The sequence below is a fragment of the Podarcis cretensis genome, assembly GCF_951804945.1.
Source record: "Podarcis cretensis genome assembly, chromosome: 15".
Classification (NCBI taxonomy): Eukaryota; Metazoa; Chordata; class Lepidosauria; order Squamata; family Lacertidae; genus Podarcis; species Podarcis cretensis.
In genome coordinates this window covers 18,178,513-18,192,827 of record NC_137185.1, presented here as the reverse complement: position 1 = coordinate 18,192,827, position 14,315 = coordinate 18,178,513, and the positions used below count along the sequence as shown (strand labels likewise).

The 14,315-nt window shown below is 42.3% G+C and overlaps 1 protein-coding gene and 1 long non-coding RNA gene across 6 annotated transcripts in view; both read left to right on the top strand.

Annotated features, from left to right (window-relative positions):
• The window catches only part of ZBTB44 (zinc finger and BTB domain containing 44), a 33,017-nt gene extending 23,853 nt beyond the window's left edge, over positions 1 to 9,164 (top strand). For 4 of the 5 annotated variants that reach the window (XM_079954542.1, XM_079954540.1, XM_079954541.1 and 1 more), the window contains 3 exons: positions 58 to 221; positions 1,183 to 1,483; positions 3,698 to 9,164. In XM_079954542.1, the coding sequence (XP_079810668.1) occupies positions 58 to 221; positions 1,183 to 1,483; positions 3,698 to 3,980 (748 nt within the window). In that variant the 3' untranslated portion in view covers positions 3,981 to 9,164. The remainder of the gene's footprint in view (positions 1 to 57; positions 222 to 1,182; positions 1,484 to 3,697) is intronic. The other variant, XM_079954544.1, reaches the window with a different exon arrangement.
• LOC307203680 overlaps positions 1 to 14,315 on the top strand; it is a 398,536-nt gene that overhangs the window by 186,138 nt on the left and 198,083 nt on the right. The gene's annotated exons all lie outside the window — the stretch shown is intronic.

The window sequence follows — 14,315 nt, the reverse complement described above, 5'->3', positions numbered from 1 at the left end:
TATTTCACATTTTTTTCCTTGATCTCCCTCTAAAAGAGTGATTGCTTGCCTCTTCAGATTGGAGAATGTCCAGTATCCTTACCAGCTCTATATTGCTCCTTCAACCAGTAGCACAGAGAGACCCAGCCCAAATGGCCCTGATAGACCTTTTCAGTGTCCCACCTGTGGTGTTCGATTCACCCGTATTCAGAACTTAAAACAGCACATGCTCATCCACTCAGGTAAGGACCTTCCACATTGTGCTTCTGAAATGCATTGTTTGATCGCAACCCGCATGTGACTTGAAGAGCATGCAACATCTTTTTTCACTCAGCAGCCATATCCTTGCTGGTGCTGGCCCTTGAAAATATTATTATTAATAATAATAAATAATAACAATAGCTAGGCTAACATTCTTCCACATTGGAGCCTTATCTCTAGGAATTCAAAGCCTTCCTAGGAAAAATAAATTAAAATGATGCACAGAGATGCTTTCATAAGGGTTTGGACCTGTGTAAAACAATAAAACTGAACAACACAATCCTCTGCATTGCGTGGGGTTCAATTAAGTTGTTGGGTGCGCAGAACAAGGTCTGCTTATGCAACAGGACTTCTCCCATGTCCTCCCGTGCCCCTTAAATCAACTCTAGGGGGTTCACGGAACAGGTTTGGGAGCTCTGCAGAGGGGAGAAGTGATCGGAACTTGTCCCCTCTGCACATACCACACATGGAGTTCAGTAGGACTTGCTCCTAGCTGGTGTGCATAGGATTGCAACTTCAGAGTGCATTTTCAGTCAACCTGTATAATCAAGAGCAGAGAGGAAAGACTGCTTAGTCTTAACATCTGTCTACCATGAGGAGAAGAGTGCAAAGAATGTTGCACTGTGGCCGACCGAAAGCATTCTTGCAAGCATAACAAAATTACCAAGCATGTGATACAGGCATTATTGCTCCAACACTGTACATCAGATTTAAGTTATGTATCCTGCAGCTGATTGATATCTAATTGAAAGATTCATATTCCCAGCTTTTTGAAAAACCACTGCTATTACTTCCAGCCTTTGACAGCTCTTAGAAGCTTCAGAAAGCAGTTTCCGTGTTAATAGGTAGAGCTTCTGCCCTTACAGTCTGTGAAGAATGGAGTTTGCCCTCATTGGCTTAAGTTGGGGAGAGTCAATTTCCTTCTTCTCTGTCTTCCCACAGGCATTAAACCATTTCAGTGTGACCGTTGTGGGAAAAAGTTCACCCGGGCTTATTCGCTAAAGATGCATCGCCTGAAGCACGAAGGTAAACGCTGTTTCCGGTGCCAGATATGTAGTGCCACTTTCACTTCCTTCGGGGAATATAAACACCACATGCGGGTTTCCCGGCACATTATCCGCAAGCCTCGGATTTACGAGTGCAAAACATGTGGCGCCATGTTCACCAACTCTGGAAATTTAATCGTTCATCTGAGGAGTCTGAACCATGAAGCGTCAGAGCTAGCAAACTACTTCCAGAGCAGGTGAGGTGCACCGCAAAAAACCTATCAGGGAAACATGCCTTTTTTTTTTATTCCTGAACCATCTCTTCCTGTGTTTGGGGCAGCCTGTAGTATCTTTTTCCACCGGGTTGCCAGTTTATTGCAATCCGGTGGGCTACTGCATCCTTGTCACCAATAATCTCTATTCTGCTTTTGGGGTTGTAAAAAACTGTATATATTCTATATATCACATAATCAGGGCAGGATGTTGCCTTTAGACTGCCTCACATTAATATTCCCTTCTGTTTACTGACCAGGAGTATCCATGAGGAGGTTAGCAGTGTTGAATAGGGTATTCCCATCTTCTTGCCTTTGTTTTCATAACTGCTTTAACAGCTGCATCCAAATGTGGCTGATCTGGTTTGCAATGTCTAGTTATGTTTCAATACTACTTTTTGACGGGGAATTAATTTCAGCTGACATGAAATGGATAGCCGCCCCAGTTTCAGAAAGGAAGGGCACTAACCAAAGTTGATTACGCCGGACATTCAGCAAATACTTAAATAAATCTCCTATTGAAAATAATTGAATTGATACAGCTTTATATTGACTGGCTTGTACTTGGTAGGGCACCCTTTAAAACCTACCACACAGAAATGTTTATTACAACCCTTTATTCTTTACTTCTAATATCAGTTTTCTCTAATATGTAATTGACCACAAAACAGTAAACTTAAGGAACCTTTTGTTTCAAAACTTTTTTTTTAATGTATGCCATTTTGGTTTTTGATTTTGTCACAGATCAAAATGCTGGTATGTATTTTTGTTTAACTTTTGTTTTCTCAGAGCCTTTTTATGATTAATTTTCTTGGGTAGCAGATACATTTCAGTGTCTCTTTAAGTTTCCCACTCCCACTTCAAAAAAATTGAATTGTCCAAACCTCTGAATATTATTTTTAAATTTTGAAATCCTAGTCCAACAAAAATATTTTTCATTGGGTTTCACCCATTAAGGTTTATCCACACTTACCTTTTGCCCTGCTCTTTTCAGGCAGAAGCCTGTGCTTTAATGTTTTGTTTTGTTTTGTTTTGTTTTGTTTTGTTTTGTTTTGTTTTGTTTTGTTTTGTTTTGTTTTGTTTTGTTTTGTTTTGTTTGCCCCGAGCTTTCCCCATGAAAACCTGCTCTTTAAAGCTGAATCGGAGCAAATGTCAATTCAGGTTTTCTGTAGATTTTCAGGGCTTTGAAAAGTGAGTTTTCATGGGAACAACTCCAGAGTAAAAATAGGGTGCTCAGACATGGAACAGAGGAAAATTAAGTGTGGATAAGCCCTGACTTTGCAATACAAGACCACCCAGTGTCATGGGAAAGTAAAACAATCAGGTTGAGAACTGAGGGTTTCATGCCCACCATGGCTTTTTCCCTGGCAAAATTCTCCACAACCACCTTTTCCCCACGCTGCAGGTTCCCCCAGAGTAGAGGCAGCTAGTGTGGTGCCCTCCAGATGTTATGGTTTACAACTCCCATCATCCTCAACTCATGGCCATTGGCCCCAGAGCAGCTAGCTTAGTATGGGGCTATCTCTGCCAGGGGCAAGGGTGGGGTGAATACGATTCATAGGCCTGATACTTGTTTTGTTTTCTATATTATTTTATTTAGGTCTGCTTCCTTACTGGTTCCTCTTTTTTCAAAGCAGACAAACACTAAATCTTTTCCCATCTTTTTGGGGCATGATTGCACTTTGATTGTACTGTGTTTTTCATATGTCTTGATGGGTGGCCAGGTTTGAACCTATGCCCAGATAACGAAATTACCACCGGGGAGTGGGGAGTGGAATACAAAATAGACCTTCTGCTGTAGTTTTGCATGATATCACTGCAATTTGGGGGCAGTTCACAAGTTTCAGCTTAAATGCAGAAAGCTTGTGGGACTGCTGCATGTTGGAATTCTCCATGCTAGCACAGACATTTGAAAAGAAAGCTTTGTGGTAGCATGAAGACAATAACCATGCTAGAGTCACGGGACAAGCTGCTCTAAAGGAGTGACCTAGCATGTTATATAACACAGGTGTCACACAGCACCTTTGAAAGGCATGAGAGCCATAAAATAGAGATTTAGTTCTTAATGGCAGCTTTTCCTGAGGCCATGCTGTGAAGTTAGCTTGATCGTTGCCTTACGACATGCTGTAGCTAGCACAAGCATGTTGAATGTTTCACTAACAAGTAACTGTCTCTCTTAACCTTTGACCTCCCTTCTAGTGATTTCCTAGTACCGGACTACTTAAACCAAGAACAGGAAGAGACCCTTGGCCAGTATGAGCTAGGAGAGCATGGATTTGAAAGCAGCTCCTCTGTCCAAATGCCTGTCATTTCACAGGTTTCATCAACTCAGAATTGTGAAAGCACTTTCCCCTTGGGGCCTTTGGGTGGGTTGGCAGAAAAGGAAGAAGACATGCCAGAGCAGCCAAAGACGACTGCAAGTGCCGACGTGAGCCGGGATGACCCCCCGAAACCAGGGCTCTCGTCTATCACTATTGAATAAGTCCGCAGTTCTGTTTCATTTTTGTCTTTTTGGAAAGTGCCTGTGTTTGGTCTTGTACATTTTAATTTAATTTTCAGAAAAGGGGGGGCGAGAATGTACCCCTTTTTAATTTTGTAAGCTATGCTGTTAAAACCATAAACTGCAAAAGATATTACACTATTCTTCACAGCCAAACGCGCACTTCTGTGGAAACATTTTAAGACTGAAATGCACAGTAAGGTTCTATCAGAACATCACATGCACTTCTAAAGGAAAGCTAAGCACACTCAAACTACATTTGTGGTTTCTCATTCTGCAGTTTAGACCTAATTGTTAATGGATTGCTTCGCTCACCCCATTTTTGCAGGATTTCTGGTGCAGGAAGAAAAATTAATGGTGCTTAAAATGATGAGTTTTGAGTACACACGTGCACACACACACAAAAAAAAAACAAGTATGGAAGAGAAAAAATTGCCTGCGTTGGTAGACCTTCATGTATTGTTTAGAAGGAATAATTTCGGTCTGTGCTTTTCTTTAAGGCATGCTTACTATACTTGTTTCTAAAGCTTACAAGACCTCTGTTTTTAGAAGCGGATGATTGATTGGCTTTGGCAAAGCAAAGGGGAACATGCCTAGGTATGCTCACCTCTGACATGCCACTCCTTTTTAGAAACTGCTCATGCAGATGGCCTTATCTGGATTTCATTCTCCGAAGTGGTACATAAAAAAACTCTGTAGTCAAGAAGTCCTAGTTGTATTAAACACCATGGAGTAGTATGAATATATGACAAGGAGAGAGTTTACAAAAGGCAAAAGAGCTTTTGTGCATTAATGTACTCTTTTGCAGTTACACATCTATGTATGCACTTCGGTTTTATTATACTGTTTTTAGATAATGCAAGCAATTTATTTTCTTTTAGAGGCCAAGTTTCTAACCCAACAGGGGTTGTTTACAGAAGGCCTATTAGCAATGATAAAATCTTCCTGTTTTAAAACATTTTTATACCCTTGCCAAGCTGGTTTCATAAAAGCCATTACTCTGGCTACATACACAGATCCAGCAAGCAATAATCAGAAAGACTTGCCATTTCATTTCTCCCTGCAAAGTTTATAAAAGGTTGTAAACACATGATAGGGCATTTTCAGGCCGGCAGTTTTTGGGGTTTTTGCCAACATCTTCTGTTGTTGGTAAGGCTTGGAAATTTAATTTGGACTACATTTTTTAATCTGTCTTTCTCATTTGTTTGGTTTTGAGCATCCTGACACATCGAAGCTTCACAATTCACCAAATGTTGTTGTTTTTTTAGTGAAATTTATCTGAGGGAGGTACCAATGAAATGAATTTCACATTATCATCAAACTAAGAATATTTTTTTTTAAGTGGGGGGCTGATAGGGGAAAAAATAATTGAGTCACTGCAGAGGTTAATTAGCAGGGCTGATACTTTATGCAGCAATAGTTGGAAATCATAGTTTTGAAGAAATTTGATGTTCTACTAATACAAAAAACTAAGGAGGCATCTCTTTGTACAAGTGTTCTGTTAATTAGATTTAGGTTTTTCTTCCCATGATTTTCAAATAGAATAAAAAATCACACTTCCACTATTTTCAGCAAAAGACGCCCCCTCTGAGGCTCTGTCCCTCTTCTCAGGTTGAACCTGTATGAAGTTTGACGGTTCCATCATATAACAAAAATCAACAAAAGAGAATCGTTTGTACCGCAGTTTTAATTAGTCCTCTGGATGCATTGGACTGTCCATTTATTTTATCCCATAAATGCAGGATGAAACTGACTTGAAGTAGCAAATTCCAATAGGTAAATGTTTTGTTTTGTCTTATCACAAATCATATTAAGGCAACGAGTCTAAATGATGCAGGAAGCACATCGGTTGCATGCAAATTCATTACCTGGCAGACCATCCATCAGGTGTGCTTTGCAGTTGTTTAACCTCTTTTCCAGAGGATGGAGGGGGGTCTGCCTACACAGTACATCTTATCTCTATAAGGTCAGTTATGAGTCATAATTCGCAAGTGCAACTTGCATATTTGATATGTGCAAATGTAGAGCAGGTGATCTACATTTAGGAGGTGTGAAACTTCATATCAGAAGTAATACTAAGGAAAACACTAAATGAAGAAATTCATAAAAAGTGTGTTCAACCTCAAGTTTATTCTTTCATAAGTAAAATTGAGCATAGTTACTGTTTATGTGAATTACGGGCTACTGTGTTGTGTCACAGTACAAAAAACCCATACCTTGTTGTATTTATTCAGTATTTTTAAATCCCAGCCCAGTAAAGGATCAGTTGAAAGTTCTGTCTTCCACAGAAAGAAACATTTTTGTAATACATAAATGTTTCCTGGTGAAGGAATACCCCCTCTCCACTGAGCTACCTATCTGTGAAAAAGAGTCCTTGTTTTTGTACCTTGACATTTGGAAATCTTAACTTGCTGAGTCAGATGTCTGTTAGAAGCATTTAAAATGAAATCGCGTAGGTGAATTTGGGGTCTTAACCATGTTGAACTTGAAAACATAACCCCACTTATTTAAATTAAACTTTACTTCCAATTAAAGTGTGCCTAGTTTAAATAAGCTATATGCATAGCATATTTTATTCGGGGGTTGCAAACAGTCAGCCCCATGGGGTATTTATAGGCTTCTTGAAAGTTTGGCCAGTGCTGTGGAGAAATAATTTCCTCCTGCAGCACCAGTCTCTTTACCCAAGAGTGACTGGTCTTCATCTATCCATCCCAATCTGGACTCTCAAAGAGAATGACTCCAGGTTGCTGCCACAGTCTTCTATTTCAAAGAGCTTCAGTGAACTAATCTAAAAGCCACCAGCTGGATGTACAACCCTTCTTAAGGCTTAATAACCTTTGCCCATCCCTGTTTTAAATCCCACTGAGCTTGTGTCTTTTCCATCTTTTCCAAGGCATCATCATAAGAATCGCACTGGGGGAGCTCAATGATGTTTCCAACCCAAGATAATAAAATTGAGTTTCTTTGGTGATGCTTTTGTAGTGTTGGGATTTACAGTTAACCATCCCAAGTTATTCCAGCAGTCGTTCAGTGAGACCTACACATTTGATGTAGCACTCAAAGAATCTGGATATACTGTACAGCCTTTCCATGATTTGTGTGTGAGAGAGATTGTTATCCAGAGGAAAAGCGTCTGTTATCACACACAGAATTTGGAAAGGGCGCAGGTGGGAGTTAGGATCTACACCTGACATGTTCCTCATCTCTCAGAAGTTGCACACTAGTGAGGCTGGTTTCAATGTGCCAACAGGTGAAACCCACAAACACCTATGAAGAGGGTATGTGTATGTGGGAAATGAGACCATTTTCCCCAAAGTGCAACATGGAACGTCAGTTTCATATAGCAAACCTCTTGTCACCAGCTTAGGGCTAATTTTGCCTTTTATGCATCTTTTGGAAGACCGTTCAGCCTCTTCTCAGACTGACCAATTTTTTTGCTCCCCATTCTAACAGAGAACATGGTATCTGTGTCCTTAGTTCTAGTTTTGGCACTTATCCTTAGTCTGAAAAGTGTAAATGTGAAAAAGTGTTGTTTTTAAGCAACCAGTGCCAGTGTAGCAAAATATATGAATATATATATATTATATATTTTATAAAATGAAAGTCCCTAGGCCCCAGTTCCCAAAAGAGATTAAAACTGTATTTTTTTAACAGTGCATTTGCAAATTTTAAAATAGTGGCTTTGGTCAGATTTTTGGGGGGAGGGATTGTTACTAATTTTTCTTCACCAGCCTTAAGGTAGAAGATGGCAGAGGGTTAGATCCTGTTCCTCTGCCTTTTTCTTAAAAGTCTGCAGAACGTAGTGCACCAGGAATGGTTTGGATGAGGATCACTATAACAGAGGCAATTTTTGCTCCTAAGTTGCCTTTCTGCAGAAAATAAAGGCTTGCTTTTCTTATCCCAGAAACAAACAGAACAAACAAACAAAGTTAACAGTCCTTGCCCTAAGTTTCTTTAGGAACAAGTGTTTCCTGATTGGATTCAGGGGTATACTCTGCCATTCAAGGCTTTTGGGGGTCACATTTGGCTGGGAAGCGGAGTAATATTAGAAATAAATAAATACTAGAGCTCATCATAGAATAAAAGCTGGTAATTTTAAAAGAAATGATGCAAATATTTTTAAATGCAAGATAACTGGTTTTAAAGCTCTGTGGTGTGTTGTTGTTTTTATTTTAATTTCTCTGTGTGGTATCAAGAGTACTTCAGCGGGTCTCGTGAAGCTCTCCCAGGGGCCTGGCCACCTCGATGATGCTCTCCAGCAGCACTCTTGTGACCTCCTTTCTGGACGGGGTTAGAGAGACCTCAGAAGGGTGGTGCAGTTTGGTTTGGTTTGGTTTCGGCTGCCCGCATGCTGACAGCTTTATTCTGACTTCCACCCCACCCCCCAACGGAAGCTGGAGAGTGCTTCCAGGCCCCACCTTTGCAGTGCTGTCTTGTCTCTGGGCCTTTGTAGAATCCTTAAAGGGAAGGGAGTAAAGATGGATCTGGGAATGTGAACTGAACTCTCAAGGGGCTCCCCAGCCACTGTGTGTGTGACTCCCTCCCCTTTCTAACTGTGCCAGTCTTCAGTCACCAGCTGCCCATCTCATACAGCTTTTCTCATCCGTGCCGACCACAGCTAGGCTACTTGGCATGTTTATTGAACTTAATGGAGGAAAAAAAATGTTTTTTGGGTTTGGTTTTATTTTTAATGTTGAAATACACTTTGCATTTTATATACTATATCTGGCTATTAGTATTTTTCAGGAACCCATAGTTCTTGGTGGCTATATATATATTTTTGTGACTTTTTGTAAACTAAAGTGCCGTTTCACTGTTACAATCATTTTTAGAGTTCTTGTAATCAATGTGAATATCATGGTTTTTTCAAAATCTGTTCTGAGCCTGTAGTGTTCGCTTTTGTGATTCTCTGTGTGATGTATATATTATGTATAGTTACCTTGTACTGAAATATTAGCTTGTTTGATATAAGAAGAATATGTATTGGGTACCTTTTTTGCTAGCCTGGTTGTTTAATCTTTAAAAAAAAGTTCAAAAACAAAAAAAATCTCCAGACTGGTCCCATTAATAAGTCAAAATTGAGAGGGAAGAAAAACTAGTTTTGAGTGTCTTTGGATAGAAACATGATAAGATTTTTCATTAAAATATTAATGTTTTATGGAGTAAGCACCTACTTTTGTGTTGTTATTTCTCCATGTCTGTGTGCATGTGATTTTCAGACACCAGGCGGGATCCAAAGGGCACATTGGCCTTATCGTTTATAAGGGAAATGCTTCCCATGCTCATGAGGAACTTTCTGCGCACATGGATGAAGGCCAACTTGCAGTCCCGTAGACTAAGTGCTGTAATAGAGAGACTGTCTGGAATGTAAACTACCATCCTAGCTGTGCAAGCTTTCAGGGTGAACAGGAGGTGAAATCATATAGCTAAGGCCTATTTTAAGAACCAAAGTGAGTCATTCTGCTGTACTGGGTTTCATGCATCCTACGCTATCTATGACCTGATACCCTTGCAAACGGGTTTGCAGCCAATAGAACACAATATGTTGTGCTCAGTTCCTGGACTAGATGGGCCCCTGGCCTGATCCAGCAGGACTCTTAAGTTCTTAAATCAACTTGTTGGAGCAAACATATAGCCCTCTGCAAGGTTTCTGTCCTTTGGGCTGAAATCTTGCATTCTCACCAGGGGTGAAAGGCTCCACGCAGTCAGGTGTCATTGGCATTTAAGAGACTGCGCCTAGTGACTAGGTTCTGGTTTGCTAAAGAAGGCTGGCAAACAACCTTTAATTGTTGGGGGACCCTCTTCTGTATGATCCAGTGAAGTTAGGTGTGAAAACCATTAGTTTCACTACGTATGCAAGAAAGTGCTACAGATGAGTTGTCAGGCACTTATTTTAAACTTAGTGCAACTTGACTTATCATTTTCTCAAGTGATGGTTTGCTAACCAGGAGAGAGAGGGACTAGTTCCCGTCCCTTTCTCAGTTCTTATCCCAGCTGGCTCCCATCAAAGGGAGCTGCTGGAGAGTTTACCAGAAGTGTGTTGGACTGTAGTTTTTGGGGGTTTTTAATAGCTTGAGATTTAGTTATGCATTTGGCAAGTCTCAAAGTGGAAGTTGCTCAACATATTAGAAATCTGGACAGGAGCTGAGCATGTGTGGGTTACCCCATGAGACTGGTAAAAGCTGGGGGAACTTTTTCAGCCCAAGGGTTACGTTCCTTTCTGGGGGGAGGGGGTCACATGCCAGTGGTGGGTGGGGCCAGAGGAAAAGTGGGAGGGGCAAAGAGATTAACTTTGTACAGTGGACTAGTTTGTACACACTACTTAATTCCATCCAGACATGCAATAGGCATTGGAGTTCAAGGGCACATCTCAGCAAGGCAAAAACACTCAAGGAAGGTACAATGGCGGACCAATGGGGGTGTGGCAGAGGGAGGATGCTGAGGGCCAGATAGGGGAACCTGGAGAGCTACATTTGCCTTTCCTTGGCTAGGGAAACATCTGTAGGTAATGGAATTGTGAGTGCTCCTAGGGGATAAGATGCTGTGGAAGATACATGCATCACCTTTTTCACTAGGATGAGCAAACACTTCAGCCAATAGGCTTTCAAATGACAGCTCTGGTTCTCCCCTACTTTGGGAAAGAAATTTGGTTTTTCGGTTCAGGTTCAGTTGGGAGTCAAAACAGCTTTAAAACAAAAGCAGACCTTCCTACTCAAGAGCTGTCCATACTGGTTTAACTTTGCCGCGGACAGCCTTACATGTTACTGCTTCTGCATCTGAGAAATAGTGTTGTGTTCTACAACCATGTAGGGTGTTTTCCCCCTCGCAGGACATATTGGAAAGCCAAAATCCACAGCAAGAAAACAAACCCTAAAGTCCAAACTGGATTTTCGAGTTTTGCTTCTTCTAACCTTCCATTTTTGAAGGATCCATTTAAAGCTATGCTTACAACAGTGTAAACAAGCTCATGTGTTATGTAAGAAAATCTAGGCGTGGGGGAGTCGCCATTGCATAATGGGCAACAGAGTATTTTTAAAAGAGCGTCTTCCAAGCATAGACCCCCATCTCCTTCCCCAATTCAGGGGACTTTCCCCCCCTTTACGTAACGTTGGCAAGCTACAGATTTATTTCAGGGCTGACGTGACAGAAATTATAAACAACTTACATAACCACCAGTTGATTAATTTGAAATTAGTACAGTTAAAAGAGCACATGGGGGTATGGAGAACCAGTTAACTTTTTTAAAAGAGTGCTTTAAGGTTGACATTTTCCTCCACAAATTCACAAAAAGCTGAAGGGTTGTGTCAAATAAATGTTCTAAAGGGGAGGGGGGTTAAATCCCTATGGTGATGTTCAGAAGCAAATTCATGTTTATGCTATACTTCAGAGAAGCCCAGTGGCGTGATTTAAGAGTTTAAACTTATTTTGGATCTGGTTTCCTTTGAAAACACTAGGAGAATCTTAAATGTTCTTCGGGAGAGGGGAGTGTTTGTCAGAGATGATACTCTTCTTCCCATGAGACAGCCATTTGGGACTGAGCACTAGGACTGCGTACATTTGGGGTGGTTTCAAGGGACGCGGGTGGCGCTGTGGGTTAAACCACAGAGCCAAGGACTTGCCGATCAGAAGGTTGGCGGTTCGAATCCCCGCAATGGGGTGAGCTCCCGTTGCTCTGTTCCTGCTCATGCCAACCTAGCAGTTTGAAAGCACATCAAAGTGCAAGTAGATAAATAGGTACCGCTCCGGCGGGAAGGTAAACGGCGTTTCCGTGCGCTGCTCTGGTTCGCCAGAAGCAGCTTAGTCATGCTGGCCACATGACCTGGAAGCTGTACGCTGGCTCCCTCGGCCAGTAAAGCGAGATGAACGCCGCAACCCCAGAGTCGGCCACCTTTACCTTTACAAGGGTTAGCATTGTTGCAGTTTGTTATTTATTGATTTACTCATTACATTTATATACCACCTTTTCTTCCAAGGAGCTCAAGATGGTGTTCCCCTTCTCCCCAGCCGATCATCACAACAACCCTGTGAGGTAGGTTAGGGTGCCCCAAGGATCACCCACCAAGTGGGTATCTGCACCCTGGTCTCTTCCAGGTCAAAGTCCAACACTCTCTTAACCACTACACCATTCTGGCTGGAATCGGAGAATTGTAGAGTTGGAAGGGACCTTGAAGCAACCCCTGATATTTCCCAGCAAATGCATTACAAAACAGTAATGAAGCGCCTTCAGATACATGTATTGCCACCTCTCCCTTTCCCTGCCCATGGGTGCCTTGTATTGATGTGATGACCTGTGGCTTTTAGCAAATAAATTTGACAGACGGACAGGTGCTGCTACAGAAAAGCCCACATATGGGAAGTGGGCCGAGTTGTCTGCCTGCCTTTGTCTTTGAGTTGGGGCCTGGATTTGATCTTTTGAGCCAGTTTTGCTGCCACTGCAATTTGCTGGAACGCTGCTTCCTAAACTACAGGAACTCGGGTTGCCAAATGGCTAGATAAAGCAGCCCATCTTACATGCAGAGCTGTTGTGTGTGCAGAAATTGGCAGGTGGGTCTATCCCCCGGCGTGAACATAAGCACCATCAGCTGCTAAAATTGCCACTGTCTGTTAAAAGATAGCCATGGGGGCCAGGTTAAAATTTGGCTGCTCCAGCTGATACCTGCAGCTCCGGTTAATTTTTCATTGTCTCCACAGTATTTTGCATGTTAAGTTCTGCCAGTGAGTCAACTGCCCCACTTTGCATACTCCTCCCCCTGCCCTCTTTGCTTGGCCTATGAGAAACTAACGTTGCCATACGTCCGGGAAAACCCGGACGTGTCCTCTTGGGGGCCAACATGCCCATCCAGGCAGATATTTACATTTTAAAGGACTTGGGTGGCTCGGGCTGTTCTGCACACTGTGTCTGCTGCCAGCCTGAGCTGGGGAAAAGAGGCACATGGGCGCAGCAGCGGTGGCCCCCCATGTCCATGCCTGCATGCCTCTTTCCCCAGCTCAGGCTGGCAGCGGCTTGGGCTGTCCTCTTTTTTGCTTTTCAAGATACGGCAGCACTAGAGAAACCTTGCTGCAGACCTGTGTTAAGCTGCAGAGAAACCTGGGCTGGATCTAGACACATCAAAGAGGCACTTCAGTTAAAACACGTAAATTTAAACAGGGTAAACGGGTAGAGAAAAACAGTACTCCACAGCCCCATCTGGTGGCACAATGTTATATCACACATAAAGGTAAAGGACCCCTGACCATTAGGTCCAGCCGTGACCGACTCTGGGGTTGCGGCACTCATCTCGCTTTATTGGCTGAGGGAGCCGGTGTACAGCTTCCTGGCCATGTGGCCAGCATGACCAAGCCACTTCTGGCGAACCAGAGCAGCACATGGAAACGCCATTTACCTTCCTGCCGGAGCAGTACCTATTTATCTACTTGCACTTTGACGTGCTTTCGAACTGCTAGGTTGGCAGGAGCTGGAACCGAGCAACAGGAGCTCACCCCGTCATGGGGATTTGAACCGCCAACTTTCTGATCAGCAAGCCCTAGGCTCTGTGGTTTAACCCACAGCGCCACCCGCGTCCCTTATATCACACATACAACACATATAAACCGCTTTTTCTTTACCAATCTAGCTGAGTCCCTGTTAAGTTACCCTTGACATGTGTGTATCTCTTGAAATCAAGGCTCAAGATTTAGTAGCTGGCTTCTTTCGTCTATAACCAAGCTTCAGGATATTGTCAGTCATCCCAATTCATTTGTTAGAAACCATTGGTCGGTGCAAAAGTGCAAACACTATAGATGTACATTTTTGCATAGGTAGTCCCCAGTACACAGCACACATGACATTTTGTAGGAACCATTAGGCTGTTAAGAAAAGCATAGAGACCTTACATTTAGTGTGTGTATCCCCATCCGCTAGAAAATTAACATTCCCCCCCCCTTACTATTCAAGAAGGAAACTCTGAAAAGCTCCTTTGGGAATTCTATCCCTGGGATAGTTACACAGGGAGCAATGTAATACATAAAGAACAATGTTTTCCACCTCTCCCTGACCACGCATACTTGTATAATAATTTCCATCTAAATGTGGGCACGGTTTGGGATCTCAAGAGCTGTAATTCCTTAACACATCAACTGGCAATTATAATAATAAAAGTAAAAAGAACTTAAGAAGAGTCTGCTGGATCAAGCCAGTAGCTCAGCTAATGCAGCTTCCTTTTCTCACAATGACCAACCAACCAGATCCCTGTGGGAAACTTGAGTTCAGCAGCCCTCTGGCCACCTGCAACTCCCATCAACTTGTAGTCAGAGGCATACTGCCTCCACCAGTGTAGG